General features: G+C 33.9%; 1 protein-coding gene across 2 annotated transcripts in view; it reads left to right on the forward strand.

Moving 5' to 3' along the window:
- The window catches only part of LOC118203280 (fatty acid-binding protein-like), a 77039-nt gene that overhangs the window by 42802 nt on the left and 15289 nt on the right, over window positions 1-18948 (forward strand). Inside the window, exon 1 of one of the 2 annotated variants that reach the window (XM_035375555.2) lies at window positions 3635-3840. The exons of the other annotated variant lie outside the window; for it this stretch is intronic. Within the exon in view, the coding sequence (XP_035231446.1) occupies window positions 3771-3840 (70 nt within the window). The 5' untranslated portion in view covers window positions 3635-3770. Of the gene's footprint in view, window positions 1-3634; window positions 3841-18948 lie in introns of those variants that run through there. 2 annotated transcript variants of the gene reach the window in all.

Consider the following 18948-nt stretch of genomic DNA (forward strand, 5'->3'; position numbering starts at 1 on the left):
AAACTGATTTGTTTTGAGGACTCTTGAATGCAGTTCTTTCTTCTACACAGTTTTCCTTATTTGCCCATCAAAATCGGATGCATTTTATCTATTTAACTTTATGTAAATAACAAATAATGCCATTTTTTTTTAAACGAGAAGATGAATGCTATATGTGTTATTTTAAAATCAGTTGTTTATTTTCAATTACGTATTTTTTTTTTTTTTTTTTTTAAATTTTTGTGCGGATAAACTGCCAGTCGTCTTCTGTTATAATAATAGGCTCTGTGGGAAAAAAAAATCCTTATTAGAGATGATACAAATGCTGGAACATCCTATTTTAAGAGTAATGTCTTGAAATTTTATCTTTCTAAAAACAGTGTAAGGATCTTAGTTTACTTAGAAGTTTTAATAACGTTTATTTTATTTTAAATCTTTACTATCACTTCTTATTTTATACTTCCGGCCAGAATTAAAAGCTTATTTATGCAAATTTGTCTGGCGAACGCCACGTACTTAAGTTGTGGCTTTTTGCCAAGCAAGCGAAGAGGAAGGAGTTAGTAGAAGCAGGCCGCTTGCCTTAGCAGTTTTACTCGGTTGCTGGTTGCCTTCCAGGCCAGAGGCTTAATCCTCTTGATAATTTTAAACGTATTGTAGTGTTAACAGTTCTCTGTACTACATACGGCTTCCTGTTAATATACGGCCAATCTTCTCGGAGGCCCTTGTTTGTTATTCCAAAGTTAAGTTAGAGTTTAGTTAATATTTTTATATTCTTACGTTCAGACCACAAGTGGTTGGTCTCTGTATTCCGAAGTCCGGAAATCATTGTAAAGAGTGAAAAATAAAGGGTTTCGTATACCCTTCCTGTGTATCTTGTCTACTTCCCACATTTATTGAACATAGCTTTAGTAAGCTCCCTGTTCCGAGTCAGGTTTTTGAATGTTCCCAAAGCAAGTAAGGAGAAACACTGAACCTGATTACAGGACATAAAGTTTTCCTCCAGATTAATTCAATGTTTTTAAATTATTCATTGCGAAATATCTGGAGTTATATTTCACAGATTTAAATGCCGATTTTTGAATCAAAAGAGATAAAGTTTATCGTAAAAAAATTCTGATGTTTTGATACCTAGTTATTGCCCAGCTCTGGCTAGGTCCAGCTTATCCAAGGATCAGAACCGGTACGGCTCTGGCCCCATCGGTTCTGGTCTTGGATTTAGAACCTGTTAACTGAAACGAATTAGCTGTATAGAGTTTTAATAGCTACCCCCCTCATTTGTGTAGAGAGCATTAGACATTTCGGAACAGGGAATATGAAAAACCAACTCTTCAGGAGGGTTTTAGAGTTTCAGATTTTTTGGTGACTGTTTACAAAATGGTACCGTTTACAGAATGAGCACACGCAAAGGGAAAGGCAATAGGTCGAACTACCAATTTTAAGCGATTCGATCCGCTTTCATCCAGAAAGTTCCGGATTGGATTGGCCTATTTGGCTACATCAAAGTACGCGAGGACTATCTGCTTAAGAGAAGAGATGGGTTTGTGGAATTGCAATCTAAGGAAAGGTGGCTAATATCCCTGTTACACATGGGGAAAACTATGAAGACTTCCAGACGGGGATTTGAACCCGGGTCGAACTACCAATGTTAAGCGATATTACCTCTCTACTACTGATGGGGCAGAAAGTTTTGTACGATTATGTCCCACTTAAGGTAGATATCCCATTCATATTTTGCATTAATTAACCAAACCTCAATTATTTTCGTTGAGAATGTATCTTCCATTTAGGTTTTTAAATTAAAATTTTAATAGACAAAAAGCAGAGAAGTTTAATTTAATTTTACAGAATACTTTTTCACGATACCGTTCTAATAGGGAATTTAGTCTTATATTTTTGTCTCGTATCCAATTTAATTAGTTATTATCATAGTCTCAAATTTATCCGGTCTCGCTTTCTCAGCATCTATTTCTGCAAAACATAGTATGGCTAGGTTTTTTTTTTTTTTTTTTTTTTTCCAGCCTGCATATCAAATTTTCTTAGTTAATTGAGGGAGAAGTACAGTGCATTATAGCCAAAGTTATTCAATTTTCGGTTATTCTGAGTTCAGAATACGAATACGTTAAAACCCCTACTAACCGCATTAGAGGATCCTATTATCCTTATTACCCCTATTATCCGTATACGTTAAAACTCCTATTATCCAATAGGCGTCAGAAAAAATATTTTGTGATATAGTTCAAAATTTAAATTTTGAACGAAATCGAAGAGAAAAAAAATATATTTAAAAAAATTCTGGAATTGCTTCCTGAGAGATAATTAATAACGTAGAGAATATTAAGTGCTTAATTTTTTATATTATATTTAGGGGAATGAGCAAAAACATTTTTGTTTAAGGTCAATTTCAAGCAGACTTTATTCTAATTTAGAGTGAGAAATTTTCTACTTAAATACCTAAACTTCTATTATTAGGAAATATTTAATTATCTCATCACCCTTACTTTTTCTCGTGCGTGTATTGAGATCAACTTTTAGAACATAAATACTAACAACGAGTTACTTTGTTTGTTTGTATAGATCAGCGAGTAATGAAATAATAATAAAATTAAAAAATAATAATTTAAAAAGTCTAATAAACATATATAAGCTATTCTTTATATCATGTGACAGAGATGTTTTAATTAGCGACGAAAATTGTATCACGTCAAAAAGAGAACAGAGGGAAAAAAAGGAGGAAGAAAAGGAAAGACTCGCCTTCCAGTTTATAATAGTGCGTTTTTTACCAGTGTAAAACGAAGTGTGCCATTTAAAAACAGCTGAATTTCTTTAAAATATTTTGATCATTTAGAAGGAGTCAAGATCATTAACAGGACATTTAAATGATTTCATGTCATTATTTTTGCACTGCAAACAATGTATTAATATTTCGTGAAGATTAGTTAAATTTACCAATATTCATATTATTACTATAATTAACACAAGAGAAGTTGTCTCTGTTTAAAACCTGTACGTTTTTTAAAACGAGATGCGAAATATTTGTAGAATTTTTTGCTAGTTTATCTTACAAAATTCGTTTCGTATTACACAGAATCATCATAATTCCTCTGTTTTAAAAATTCTTCTGAACATCATTCGGAATTTTTTCGATGGATCTTGATTGTATAACGGCGTTATACAGGGTGCATGGGGTATCCGGCCTTACCTTCCACGTTTCACACTGCAAGGATACCAGTTCTTGATAACTATTCACTTTCTACCCCTGTTTTCCCCACCCACAGACGTGGGAAATATAATAATCTTTATTATTTGCTCGGAATCGTCGGCATCATTCACCAGATGGCAGCAAGGTGCGCATTTTTAAGATTCCTCCAGCCATGTTTTTGCGTTTTTCAGACTTCTTTCCAATTGGGCAAAGGAAGGGAAGTACTCCCGAGCAGCACATGCGCAGATCTCACTGACATGTCAATTCGAACATTATTTAAAAATCAAAAATATTTAAATAAAATAACCTGCGTGTGTTCTTAAGCTCACTAAATTATAGAAAAATTAATAGTATGGATGCATAGCGAGATTTTACTATAAATTAAATAACATTTTCGATGAGAATGAGCTATAGCGCATGCGTATTGGGTGGTCTGACGTTAAGCTGCCTGAAGGGGAAGACACGGTTCAGTTTCGCCGGTAGGGAAGTTTGAAGTGATCAGTAAGAAAACAGTCGAGCGGAAATTGTAGAATTTCTATCAGCACTACTCGAATATTACAAGTATTCATCATACATTCTAAGTTCTTCCATAATGACAGAGTTGTGCGGAAAATACAAGTTAGTCAGCAGCGAAAATTTCGATGAATTTATGAAAGCTATGGGTAAGTCCATCTTTAAAGCAGGATGATGTGGAAAACGCAGCATCCATGATTTGCATAGATTTTATTAACCATGTATCTAACTAGTTATTGATCAAAAGATCATTCTAAGCACATTTAGTTTTATATAACTGCGTTTCATTTCATTAGTATTATTGATCAAAAGATCATTCTAAGCACATTTAGTTTTATATAATTGCGTTTCATTTCATTAGTATACTTACTTTTGCTTTTAAGTTCGCTAAACATATTTTCATTTTTCGGTTTATTATTATTCATATAATTTTTCTCCTAGCCGATTTTTAATACGGATATTGTGCAAAACTTTTGGGGAGTTTTTAAAATTTATTTAATTTACCAAAAAAGGAATATATTTTAATATAAATCTGGAGTGGATTTTTTTTCTTTATAGATGCTGTGTAACACATAATTATGCTTACTAGTTAAGGTGTGAAAATTTATGTAAAGCCTTTAGCTAAATAATTAAAATAATGCTTTTGTTTAGTAGTAGTGATTTTTTTTATTTTCAATTGCTGATATTCCAAATTCTTAATTATTAATAAATAATTTTAGCTTAAATTTTTCCTAATAATTATGTCAAATTATTCATGATGATGAATCTGAAGGAATTTAAATGTTTTATTTAAAAAGAAGGTACTTTATATTTTGATGAAAAATGGACTGTTTTTTCAAGTAAGGAGCAAAGTGTCTTATTTCACGCATCTAACAAAATATAATTAGCTCGTACTTTATGGAGAGCTTACAAACCCAAACTATACTCCCAAAACAAGCAGATTGCTTCATATTTGCGAAGGCAATATTAAATAATGCCTCTCAAATGCGATAATTTGAATATTAAATTATGAATATTTGAACTGTAGTTTATCTTATTGGCTGTCTCATCAGCAGTCAGATGGGGAAATCTAGTGCTCATAGTCAAATATTTCATATTTATGTATTCCTATTTATAAAATTTTGTGTATTTCTGGTTGGCAAAAAGTAGGTGCAGTTTTAATGAAAATGCATATAATTTATAGATTTAACTGAGAGATTCTAAATTTTTTGGATTAAATATTTTATGATTTCTTTTTGGGAGAAAAGGAAATAACATTTCTGTACTTAATTTTAGAATTAATATTAGTAAACTTTTATTAAAAACTAGCATTATATTTTAAAAGATTTCATAAGGTTGTCTTAAAATATATTTTTTTTAAAGTTCTGGGCAGCAAAAAATAAATGTTATTAATCTAGTAATTGAACTATAACAAAATATATATATTTTTTAAATGAAGCTGTTGGTGTATAACTTGAAGAGGCATATATTTTTTTACTTAAAATATGATTTTGAACTGTTCATTCACTGAAATGTTGTGGATTGAAAAATATTATTTAGCTTTATACCACTTTTGTATTTTGCAGAATAACGCGTTATTATTTTCATTTAGATTTATTGCCTATTTCCGTAAATTTAGTTTGAGATTTATAAAGACCTTTATATGGTTATTTAAAAGTATTAAAAAAATATCTGTTTGAAAAGGAAATGTTGTCTGCACGATGCAGAAAAAAGAACATTATACTGTTAATGATGAGGGCTGAAGTGCTTTTTTAACAGCTTCATCTCGTGCGGGAAATTTGCGTAAAAGCCAGACACGGGAAAACAAACAGATTTGTGAGTCATCTACCGTAACTCGGATTGCATCTGCGACGAAAGTAAATGACACGGGGGAAGTCGATGACTTCCAGATTTTTGCTCTCGCTTCCTTCGTCTTCTTCAGTGATCGTTCCCTTGAAGTACCGCCATTTTCCACTTTCTCAGTTCCATACGGTTTTGGCTGAAAACAGCTGAAATATTAATAATTTTGGCTCTTTCTTAAGAAGCAGGGCCTGGTGTAATCGTCTTCATGAGAGAGAAACGTAATGATTACAAAAATGTAGGAAAGAAGAAAGCCACGCCCACTAACAAGGAGCGCATTTATGTTTTTCACTGCAGTTCTTTCTAATCTATAGATTTGAAATTAGCGCAAATTACTATAAAATAACCGTTTGCTGACTGTTCAACTAAATTTATGAGTAGCGAAATTAATTCGTGGAAGAAAATCATTTCAAATTGTTGCAGAATGTTTTGAAAAGTGGCGTAATTAATTCATTTTGTACGCATTGCTGCTTTGAAAAATAAGGAATTCAGTGAAGTACATAGCGATGATGTTACTCTGGAGTCATTATTACGCATGGAAACGCAATCACTGTTGCAGTTTCTCCTAATTTGAAATGAAAGTGAGAGAATGAAGAAATGAAAAAAATGAAAGTGAAAAAGGAAACTAGTTCTCTCTTGGCTCACCCAAGTAAATTGAAAGATTCTCGAAGACTTCAGATAGAAAATGCTTCGAAAATGGTTTTTGGCGAGACAAAAATATTTCTTGAATTTAAAAAATTGTTTATAAAATGCGAAATATATTTTCCAGTATTCATAAAAAATGTTAATGTACTGAAGTATACTTAGAATAAAATTCGAAGTATTACTTACGAAAAATATATAGATAAAAATTATGAATGTGTGTAATTTATAAGATGATAAAAATGATATGATAAAAATAATTTATGATAAAATTATGAATTAAGTGTAATTTTAATAAATGTATGCTATAAAACCGGAAGAGGATCATCCAATCTAAAATTTTAATTTATGCAAAATGACTAGTAACATTAGTTTGGCGTAGATTTTAAGTAAAATCGATGTGAATGGCGATCTGGCTTAGGCCTATGGCCATCTGTTCTTCTGTAGCCCATTCCCCCCCCCCCCCCGCTCCTGAAGAAGAAGAATCTCAGACCACCCTTGAAATCAGTATTTTAATTTTCAAATCTATATCAGTCGTTTTAAATGTAATTTATGCTTTACTTTCAGTACGATGGAATAATTTTTATGGTGATAATTTACAGAGTAAATGAATGCATGTGTGTGTGTATATAACATACACACATCTACAAATATGTAAGATACAGATACGTAAATCAAAATTATAATTTAAATTTTGGAATACCACTTAATTCTTCATTTTAATTTTAATACTTTCCATCCTTTACATAACGAAGATGGCATAGCTAATTCCGAACTTTGGTTGGAAGTCAAAATATCCAACCAAAATTCTTCTGGTAAACAGATGGTTTATTATTGGATAGGTATGGTTTAAGTAGAGTGTGCTTTACCGCTTATCTAATTACCGGAAAGATCCCCAAAATCTAAATGTTCTGGAATGCGCACAATTAATGTGCCAAGTTATTTGTGGCCGCAATGTTTAATTTAAATAAAAATGAATATCAAATCTACTTCTCATTATATCTGTCTCGGTTACAAAGTGAATATTCATTATAGATCTTCTATGTATGCTTCAACATCTCTCTACGAAATACACTTTTTTACAGTGTTATTTATATGTGCTCATACACAAATATACGTTTGTTCTGTAAATTTAAGGTTCCTCTCTCTCTTTCTTTTTTAAAGTATTGTAGAGTTATTAGGATTTTTGAAGCAGAAAAAATGAAAAATGCCGTCGTCGGGACTTGAACCTGGATCTCTCGAATACGCGCCAAATGTGCTAACCGTTACATCACGAAGGCATGCAGCAGAAAAAAGGGAGAAAAATCCCGGCGAAGCTTTGGATTATGGTAACTTGGCGGTTTTTTGGCGAAAATTTGGCGACCAACCCTGCTACAGCAACCTGCCAGGTTTTTTTTCTTTTTTTTGGGACGCCATTTTGTTTTTACGATGTAAAGGCATGGTTTTTTTTTTTTTTTTTTGGACGCCATTTTGTTTTTCCGAAGTAAAGGCATGGGTTTTTTTTTTTTTTTTTTTTTACTCAACATTTTTTCCAACAAACTGCTAGCCGAATTACGCTTATGCTAGAACTTTTATGGAACAAAAGCGCTTAATCATGACGAAGATTAGGTGCGAAATTGAGGGAAAGTGCAGAATCGCCCACTGCTTCGCGCGTTTTTAAGAATTGCACATACGCGGTATCCATGTACACGTCGACCTATTTTCACTTAAAAAAAAAATCCCAGAATTGCACAAAAATGGCACTGCGCACACGCTTGACTTTGTCCATGTAGACATCGACCTGTTTTCACTTAAAAAATCAAAGAAAATTGACAAAAATCCAATTCTTCTTACTCTTGTAGAAAGCGCCAAACAAATAAATGGGCGATTCTGCACTTGAGCAGCGAAATTGTTTCTAAGTGCTTATTAGCTAAACTCACGATCGGAATTTTCCGGAAAATGTCACATGGCATGTCTCATGATCTCTCATTTCTCTGAGACAAAATAATCTGTGATTCGAATTGTACTTCTCAGATTATTGCTAAAGTCCTACCTAGTAACCTTTATCACCTTACCAAAATGTCGCCAAACTACCTGTTACCATATTCCAAAGATTAGCCAAAATTCCATTTTAAAGCGCGACATTGGATTAGGGGACCCAATCACCAAATCCTGGTAATGAAGAATCATCATCCACCACGTTTTAGTTTGGACGCCACTGTAGTCATTAGCTTATTTTCGATGTTAGGAAACTGGAAATTGAGCAATGCTCTCGCCGGGACTAGAATCTGGACCTCTCGAATACGCGCCGACTGTGCTAATCGTTATACCACGAAGGCATGCAGAAAGGAGGGAGAAAATACCTTATAGTATAGCGTTTAATATGCGATTAAGTTTTGCCTAATAAAGCATGTTTCGTGTTATTGATTCATAAAAAATTGCTTTCGCTATATTTCCATTTAAATATGCAAGTGAAGCAGAATTTAAGGCTCAAAAGTTAATGCGAAGGTTTTTTCTTATAAGTAACGTGATTACAAACCTATCTGAGGAAATTCTTTCCAAATCACATAATCCTTGCTTGTTTTGCCATAATCAGACGACTACTCAATCCATGCCCAATTAAGAACATTGTGGAGCTACAAGCGCAGCATTCGTTCAAATTCACCAACTGCCATTTTCCTTAGTTTCATGAGGATAGGATATGGGTAGGATTTTGAGGAATTATAAGCTGATTTTGGGGATTCTTTAAAACCGGAGCCTGTAGACCTTAATCAAGCTTTTTGATCCGAGCATCGGTAATCTCTGCCTTTTATATCCGAGCTCATTTTAAAATACTTGCTACTGGCATTGTTGTCGAGAAAGTTAATTACAAATCCTTCACATTCAGCAAATGGCCTTGGGGGAAGGCTAGGTCGTAATCAAGCTTTGACCCAGCCATTGTGACCTCAGCCGTTAGTTGACGTTTAAGTATTTGGTAAGCATGAGTTTACCAAAATACGTATTTCTGGCCCTATTTCGGGCTGTCATGAAGTGCAGATCCTTTATATTCAACAACTGGCCAAAAGGTTAAAGGTGGGGAAACTGATAAATCGTTTCGGGATCGATTGATTCCTCATGACTGAAAGACTAATTGGCTGCTTGCAATTTTCTTATATTTTCTGTTGTATAGTGTGTTAATGTATGGTTTTTTTACGAGGATGTTCATGAAAACACTGTCGTTTTGAATTCATAGTCCTCGAATATCGATACTTTGCAGAAATAACTTAACCAAAATTGTGAAGGATGCAGTTTTGATCTGGAGTTTGAAGAACCATTCTGATTTGTAATAATTTATTCTTTTAAATAATCAAATCTTATTTAAAATTTTGAACTGACTGATTTACTAAAAAGACTGAGACTAGTAAGACTGATTTATGAAAAACATAGTAAAGGATATACCAGTGAAATTTTTGAAAAATTAAGTAATATGATACGATTAAGAATTTAGTAAATATTGCAGAAATAATCTCCTCTCAAAAAGCATTTCATTTACGTCATCCTATAGCCTTCAGTAAAGTTTGCGCTCCGGTTTTAAATTTAAAACTCACTAAACATAAAACGTTTATTTGTCTAGTTAAAGATAACTAAGCTACCATGGCATAGTTTCAAACTTCGCAGATTATGCGTTTAAAAAATAGCCTGATGATTCATTCAGAAAGAAGTGTACCTCCAGCTGTGTTATTCTTCCCTAGGAGATTTCTAACTGATTAATTGTCTAGTTGAGCTGTATGTATCGGATTCTCATATACAAAGAACTAGAGATTAGACGTTTTGCTTTTCTGCAGTTCTGATCTACTTCCCTAGATAATTATTCAATTTGCAGTTTATTCCTTTATTACGGGAAAGGGAGGGACACTAGAAACGTCTGTTGTGGAAATTCTCATACATATTTTTGTAATCTTTACGTTATGCCATTTATCATTTATGCGATTTGTCAAGTCTTTATCAACGATTTCTCCTTTTCTCCCGCGTATAACAGATAGATCTAGAATAAGATTTTCAGAGCTTTAGCATTTGACATGACGGTTAATCTTTGGATTATGGTAACTTGGCGATTTTTTGGCGACCAACCCTGCTACAGCAACCTGCTAGTTTTTGTTTGGACGCCATTTTGTTCTCACAAAGTAAAGGCATGTTGTTATTATTATTATTTTTTTTTACTCAACATTTTTTTCCAACAATCTGCTAGCCGAATTACGCTTATGCTAGAACTTTTATGGAACAAAAGTGCTTAATCATGACGAAGATTAGGTGAGAAATTGGAAGAAAGTGCAGAATCGCAAACTGCTTGCCGCGTTTTTAAGAATTGCACATACACGGTAACCATGTACATGTCGACCTATTTTCATTTAAAAAAAATCCCAGAATTGCACAAAAATGGCATTGCGCACACTCTTGACTTTATCCATGTACACTGCTAAAGTCCTAGCTAGTAACCTTTATCGCCTTCCAAAATGTCGCCAAACTACCCGGTACCATATTCCAAAGATTAGTCGACATGGCATAGGATCTTCATACAGTTTATTTATTTTAGTATGGCAAAGCATGTGAAGCTGGCTTGCCTAGATATATGGGAGGGAGAAATTTTTATATGGAAAATAAACACAACAATGCTGGAATTCCCCTCCTCCCTCAGATTGGTTTAAATTTTTTATTTAAATGAATCTTTTATTTTAAATAAAACTATTGAATTTGGCAGTATAGTTCAATAATTTTGGAAAGGTAGGAATCTCAGAAGGGGCGAAGCAAACAATGAGATATATAGGGAAATGAGTGGAAGGAATAAAGACGAAGTGAATTAATCCATCTATTAAAAGTCTATCTATTAAAGACGAAGTCCATCTATTAAAAAGGAGGGAAGTCATTAGGGAAAAAAGCTAACGCTAGTCAGATTTCAAACTACTACTATTTCAAAATCGGAGAAATAAAACTTTCTCGAATACACTGAATTATCGTAATCAATACCCTCCCGCCCCCAAATTTATGCCCAAGGTCTTTCTTTGAACTGTTTTTGTCATAATTCACAAATAGTAAAGAACCTTCGTTTTACCATTTCGTATTTGTTCTCGTCATACTTCGTGCATTAACTCTTTCACAACCAATCCGCCCCACACGGCCGTCACCATCGAGATAGATAAGGCCTGCGCGCTGAGTTATTACGTCACTTCTAAGGGACCGGTCTTCGCGCAGTTTAGCTTCCTTGCTAAACACCCGTTTTTCTAAACCAATTCTATGAAATTGGTATCTCATACTATAAAATCAGTCTAAAACAAAATTACAAGTGGCAATATAATGTTTTACAAAGCTTATACGAATATGAAATATTTTCATTTTCTTTTGTTGGTATTTATTTTCAAAACAAAATTATTTGAGAATGGTGTGGTGCTTTTAAAAGCAAATCATTTCTTTGAAGAAAAATTGGTTTTAAAATTCAAGTAGCTAAAATTTTTACTTTGATTTTTCTGCACTGTTTTTGTGTCTCTCGTTGATTCTCATCACCGCATCAAATTTTTTTGTTTCACCCACTACTTTAACAAAATGTTTGCCAGTGGGAACACATGTTATCTCTCATTCTATAATTATTGCATATTTTTTATATCTATCATATTAATGTAGCAGGATTATAAAACATCAAACGAATGCAAGAGACTACTTAATATTTAGACTAACATTTAAATGCCTTATATCAGTCAGAAAATTTTTTTGAATGTAATAAATTACTAAATAGTCTAGTCTTAAAATTATTTCTTACTTACATATTGTATGTTAATCTGTATTACAGTTAATGTTTTCCTCTTAATGCTACATAATTATTCGACAGAATCTGTAGTTAAATTGAGATAATGTTTATTACATAGCTCTGAAGACTATCAATATTAAAATTCCAAATAAGACAGGAAAAAAGTTTTTTAAATAAAGTTATACACAATTTTTCGAAAATATTTTTAAAATATACGAAATACTTAAAAAACTTTTAGAAACTGAAATTTCTTGCAAATATTTACATCATACCTATTTAACTATAAGCGTTACCTCTGCTCTGAAAATATTTTTTCTATTAATATCCACATGAAAAGAAAATATAAATCCTAACTTTATGTTCAAAACTTTTCTGTATAATGTAAGCAATTTTTTTAACTTACATAGCTTTTGGTGGTGCCACGTACTCAAATTAAAGATTGTAATTTAAAAGATAATTAAAAAAATTGTTTTTAAAATTGCATTGAATTGAAATACAATGAAAGCAAGTATGTCTACATATGAATTCAATTACTACTGCTTCTTCAATAACTGTACATTTTTAAAATTTCATTTTGCAGTTTCGCAATTTAATTACCTTAATATGAATCTTACATACATTACTTTAGAAACTTTTCTGTCATTCTCAAAAAGATTTATATTGCATAAAAAATTTTAAACAAACTGATTGCATGATAATAACATATATAAAAGTGAACAGAAGTTATATTAGCGCTAAACATATGCATTTAAGTTTCATCATGATAAAATGATATTTAATGATTTGCAAAAAACATTGATATTTAAATTTAAGAACACAGTACTCTGTCAAGAATCAAATTTACTCTGCGTTTGATATTTTACATATTATGTAATGAAATAAGTGTTATGCTTTTAACCCCTTAGGACAGTTATTTCATATAAAATTAGTTTCCAATTAAAATAAATAATCATAAATTTTGCTGACAATTTTTATATTACTAGTGTTAGTAATTATTACAAGGGATGATGCTTCAGATGTCAAAAGTAAACATAAATTCAATTCTTAAAACATAATGAATAAAAAATTACAACTTATAAAAGCCAACAAAAAGTTTGCTGAGGGTCCCTTAACCGTGACTTCACAAGCCAGTTTCGTTTCAGAGCGCAGGCCTTATCTATCTCGATGGTGACGACACGGCCCTACATTGAAACAACCAGAACCGCCCGAAAACGGCCGAGATTGTAATCTTGTTTTCTTCCCTCCTCCTTAGGTATGCAGTAGCAGGTGCAGTTTCCCCAAATGCATTGTATCAGTTTACTGCAGACAGCTTGTCCTAAGAGGTTTCTTATCTTTTGGTTGCTCGTGGCATTTCGTTGCTGATTCTTTTGTGGTACAGTATGCTTTTAAGCTTTAAACAGCAATAAAAGTGCAGTTTAAAAATTTAAGGATTATATTTATTTTCAATCAATTTATTCCTTCCTATAAAAATAACGGAAATAAACAAAATCTCAGTCGGGATCATAACAAAGCCAGAAAGGCTGGTTGGTCTGACTTTCAGAATAGTTTTATAAAGAACGGGGTCAAAGGCTAATGGAATCTTTGTTAGAAAGTACAAAGGATGTCATTCGAAATCTTCACACTATTTTCTGCGTACGGGGAGGGGAGAAAATTCCTGGAAACTGGAAAAGTATTTTGGGCGGTTCAGTATTTTGAGGATACAGGGTAGCGAAGGGTCTGGATTTCAAAGAGTTAAAAACCGCCGTTATTGACTTTTCGCTGTGGGATTCATTTTCTTTTCCAGGAAGTCTCCTATAGGAGACTAGTATACTAGTGGGAATGAAAGATGCTTTATATTCTGTCCTGTTGATTAAAAAAAAATGTTCTGTCTATTCCTGATCATTGAACAGATTTGATAATATAAGTTTGCTCAGTTCCGCTCTCAGTTTTGATGGAGAACACCCCCAGGGAAACGGATTCGAGTATCTTTTACTCTCCCTCTTCCTTTACCACTAATGTTTCGAGTGAACTTTCAGCTGGACGCTATTTTATGTGCCTCCATGCATTACATTTACAAACATGAATGCCTTCCCCGGGGTTCAAACTCCGGCTCATCGATATGACAGCCAGCACCACCATACCGATCAGGGTGGCAATAATTTGCGTTCATTATTATTTATAGCTTGGGAGATTCTTAACTCACCATACCATGTTTTTTTAAGGATTGCTTAATAAGCAAAAATTTATAAATTTCGGTTGATCAATGAAAGCGATTTAAATGTCACATTTGTTGCTTTATTGTGAGCTTTTAGTTAATTCATCCGTTGTGTTTCATTTTGGTTGGAATGAGTACTTCCTGAGCTCAAATTTTGTACACACAGAATTTGTCGATGACAATGCAGTGAAGCGATTTTTTTTCAAAACTCGATTTAGATTTTCTTTTTTAAATTTTATATTTAGGTGATTGTTCGTATATAACGGATAACTAAACCTATCAGAATTTAATAATTTACACAATCGAACTACACAACGGGAAAAAAAATCTTCAGTGAAATTTGTATGAAAATTGTAGATTAAGTTATGTCTTTTGGGCGAATTTTGGAAAATCGCTTAATTTTTTTGGACCATTTGACGCTTATGATTTTAAAATTTCAACATCTAAAAAGGTATCAGATATAAAGTTCTGAAATTTTCGTGAATTATGAAGCAAACTTTCCGTTTTTTTAAAAAAGAAAAAAATTATAAAAAAATCGTAACTGAGCAATTTTCTACATTAAAAAAAAGTGTATTGTAATCTGAAATAGATGGAATTAAAAAGGGTTTTGAATTTACCATTTTGGCGAACTTAATGACGAAGTTTGTCACCAAGGCACATTTAATGGCGAATTGGCGATATATATATTTTCCATTTTGCATTCAAGTAAAATACTTTTTGTAGAATTGTTATTACATCCAATTTCTGAAACTAAATATTCAAAACGATTTCTTCATTCTGTGAATGACGTTCAATTATTTTTCTTTATTTCGTAATTTATTGGTTATGTTTTAATGATGATTAAAAATTTCATTATGGATAACGTGTAACTCAGACCAAAAAATAGAAAATAAAGTATCCCTACTCAAAAAAGCGGGGCAGGGATAGTAAAATGCAACAAGAGGGAGTGTCCAGAAAGTGATGATGATCGGCAGACAGAAAGAGACAGCAACGAACAATAAGTGATCTTTATTTTGAAATGATATGCATAATACAGAGCGAGAACAGCGTCGGCTGAGTAAGTTTTTATTTTATTTCATTGACCATTCTGTCGTAAGGTCATACCAATCAGAATAATGCCTGATCCGTGAAAAGAAAATCTACAACGAGCAGTCACTACAACCAGGGTGGACTGCCATTTTCAATAGCGAAATTATAGTAAAATTTTTGTTCAAAGACATCTTTGCACATATGTGCGACATATATGTTCATAACAAAAGAGTAAGACCACATTGGACGGCGATATGCGAAATAACATGTCTTGGTACAGAATCAATGAGACTACGGAATGTATCCTGAGGAATGGCTCTCCCTTCCCTCTCAACCATTTGCCACGGTTCGTCTTCTAAAAGCAGCAATGGCAGGGTCTGGAAATGGCGTCCAATCACATCCCATATTTATTCGATGTGTGGCAGGTCAGGAGCGAACGGTGATCAGGAAAGCATCTGAACACCTTGCAGAGCACGTTGGTGGATGTGAACAATGTGTCGTTGGGCGTTATCCTGTTGATATTGGCATTGGACACTCGCTGAAGGTAAGAAAGTGTCACCAACCGCAGCACATAAGCCCGTTTGCAGTGGTGTTGGGCTCATTCGTACTGGAACGTCACTGGCTGGAGTAGAAGAGTCTTCAGTGATGAGTCCCGTTTTGAACTGAGCCCCAATGACCAAAGAAGGCGAATCTGGAGACGCCTCGCACAGCGGTGTGATACCAACCTGTCTTCCGGCAGACAACCAGGAGTGATGGTCTGGGACGCCATTTCATTTCATAGTAGGACCCCTTTACTTGTCACCCGTCGCAACCTTACAGCACAGCGGTATGTCGACCAAGTTCTAAGGCCCGTTGTTTGCCCTTCATATCACACCACCCTGGGTTTACATTTCAGCAAGATAATGCCCGCGCCTACACTGCACATGTTTCTACTGCTTGCCTTAGTGCTTGCCGAATATTACCTTGGCCAGCAAGGTCGCCGGATCTCTCTCCTATTGAGCACGTTTGGAGCATTATGGGCAGGGCCTTCCAACCAGCTCGGGATGTTGATGATCTAACGCGCCAGTTGGACAGAATTTGGCACGATATCCCTCGGAAGGACATCCGCAACCTCTATCAATCGATGCCAAGCCGAATAACTGCTTGCACAAGGGCCAGAGGTGGACAAACGCGTTACTGACTTTTTCACTTTGTGAAGCTCTATCACTTCAATAAATCACCCAATTTGTCTCAAACTGTAATCACTTGTTTTTCTGTACATGTACATCACTTCTACCGATTTTCGTCCCATTCGCATAACTCCTTCTTCGTGCGTCGTTTTTTTTGTGTCTAAGAGTGTAAATAAAACCTGCACCCAAAGATATTTCGTGGCATTAATTGCATAATAACCCTTGCCTCCATCTGAGGGATATACTTGCTTTGCCACCTTTACAGACCGTTTTCCTCATTGGCCTAAAGCGATACCTATACAGCATATTACCGCTGAAACAGTCGCTCGCACATTTGTTATACATTGGATTGCGAGATTCGGAGTCTCAAAAATTATAAATGGCCGAAAAATTGAATCTCATTTAAATTCTTCATGCAACAAAATTTTAGGAATTTGCCGCAATCATACTTCCCTATTATATCATCCATCTACCAATAGACTGGTTAAACGATATCACCGGACCCTTAAGCAAGCCTTAACGTATCATCAAAACACACTGGATGGAAAATTTATCCAATGTCCTCTAGGCGTCTGTTCAGCTTTCAAAGTCGACGTTAGTAGTACTTGTTCTGAGATGCTCTATGGCACAACTTTGTCCTTGCCAGTAAAGTTCTTCCAGCCTTCTAACGATCTGTTGCAGACGCATCTTGCAGTTTTCCTCCAGCATTTGTGCAAAACCCTGCAGAAATTATCCCCGGCGTCTACTTTTGCCCATATTAAACCTTTATGTTTTATGCACTCCTTCTTTGAGATTTGCACTAGTGCTTTTGTGCGCAATGACCCAGCCCAACAGTACCATTGACACAGCCGTTTAATGGTCCCAATCATTGTCAAGCGGACTATTAAACGCTTCATTCTGATAAATGGAAAAGAACACTTTATTGAATTGACCGTTTAAAGCAAACCTTCACTACTCTGTATCACCAACCTGGAGTCGCACCAGTTATTCTTGGTAGAGTTTACCTACAGTACCAGTTATTCCTAGCCATAGTTCAACAACCCTGATCACTATTTCAGCGGAATCATCAAGCGAAGTACCATTTTTGCCTCCGAAGAAAAGTAGTCATTATGGTAGAGATTTAATCTTCGCCTACGTATGATGTGTCAGTACCTAAGTACTTGGGGGGGGGATACTGTGGCGTTTAACTGCAACTGGACTTTTTGAACTATCGTTTACTTTCTAACTGTTTATTTAACTGTATTATTTCATATGCGTAAAACTAACTTTAAAGAAAGTGTATGTGTGTGACTTACCGTATCTCTATTTGAATTCGTAGTGTAGTTCCGCTCTTGTTCGCTTGCCGGTGTATTTTTGGTAAAATATAGAAACTGATATGATGTGAAGATGGTGAGTGATTTAATTAGTTTAAGCGAATTACTTTTCTTCAAGTATAATGATCATGTATTATGTGACTTATTGCGGTAGAGTGATGTACCCGATGTATCACACAGTATAAATTTAAGTTAGGTCACAGTACGTCATATCGTATTATAAATGGAGAATTCACAGATGTATTAATCGATTTTGTAGAAGATTCATGAATTTATCCAAAAAGTGTATGTGTATCTGCTAAAAAGGTACTTTACGTTATTTTCCCTCTTAGTAGTTCTTTTTCATGCAGAATGCAATTTTCAAAGGCACCATGACCAATAATTGGGTGACAAAGTATTCTTTCGAAAGAAATGCTATTCAAATCAATAAACTCCCAAAAGTGTTCGTACACTTATGAGTTTCAGTGAAATATTGCTTTATTCATTAACAAAAATTAATATTTTAGATTGAAAATATTTTAATAATACGTTTAAGTTTCTCTTAGCAAAACTACATTAATTATTTTAAGAACATATTAAAACTTTGTTTTTGAGAAAATCAATAACAAAATAGTAACAGAAAAGTTACCTCACAAAAGTCTTCGTACGCTTTAAAGAACTCTCCACATATTGGTAAATATTGTAGTATTTTGTTGTATATCCTGCAGTATTTATCAGAGCTTTCAAACGTCTAGGCATAGAGTTCATTAGTTCTTTATTTCTTTCTTTTCTTTTTCATTTTTTTCTTTCTCTCTGCATTTAGTGTTCCTCCATTCTTCCATCATTATTGTTTTTAGTACGGTTTTCGTTTTAATGTTGTGTCTCCATACTCTAACCTCTAATTCTCTATTGGGTTTAAATCTGGTTACTGAGGTAGTGTTTTCATAACTTGCGAACAATTACAGATACCCAAAAGGCGAACATTGAGGGTCATGCGCTTTAGGGTCATTATCCTGATAAAAAATAAAGTTGCTTCCTGTATCCAAATTTTGGGCGGATAATTTTAAATTATCTTTTAAAATATATAAATAAAGAGCATGGTTCATTGTACCATCAGTAAATACTAAATTATTTAACCCTGATGCTGACATGCACCCTCACACAAAAACACTTCCACCTCCATGCTTTACTGCTCCAACCAAGGTCTTGGGATTAAGCCCCTTATTTCTTTTCTTTTCTTTTTTTTTTTTTTTTCTTTTCCATACAATTATACGCCCATCGGAACCAAAAATGTTAAATTTGCTTTCATCTGCAAATAAGACATGATTCCCATA

Source organism: Stegodyphus dumicola, chromosome 5 (assembly GCF_044657685.1).
Source record: "Stegodyphus dumicola isolate Sdum_Otavi_A_Nest chromosome 5, ASM4465768v1".
Lineage (NCBI taxonomy): Eukaryota > Metazoa > Arthropoda > Arachnida > Araneae > Eresidae > Stegodyphus > Stegodyphus dumicola.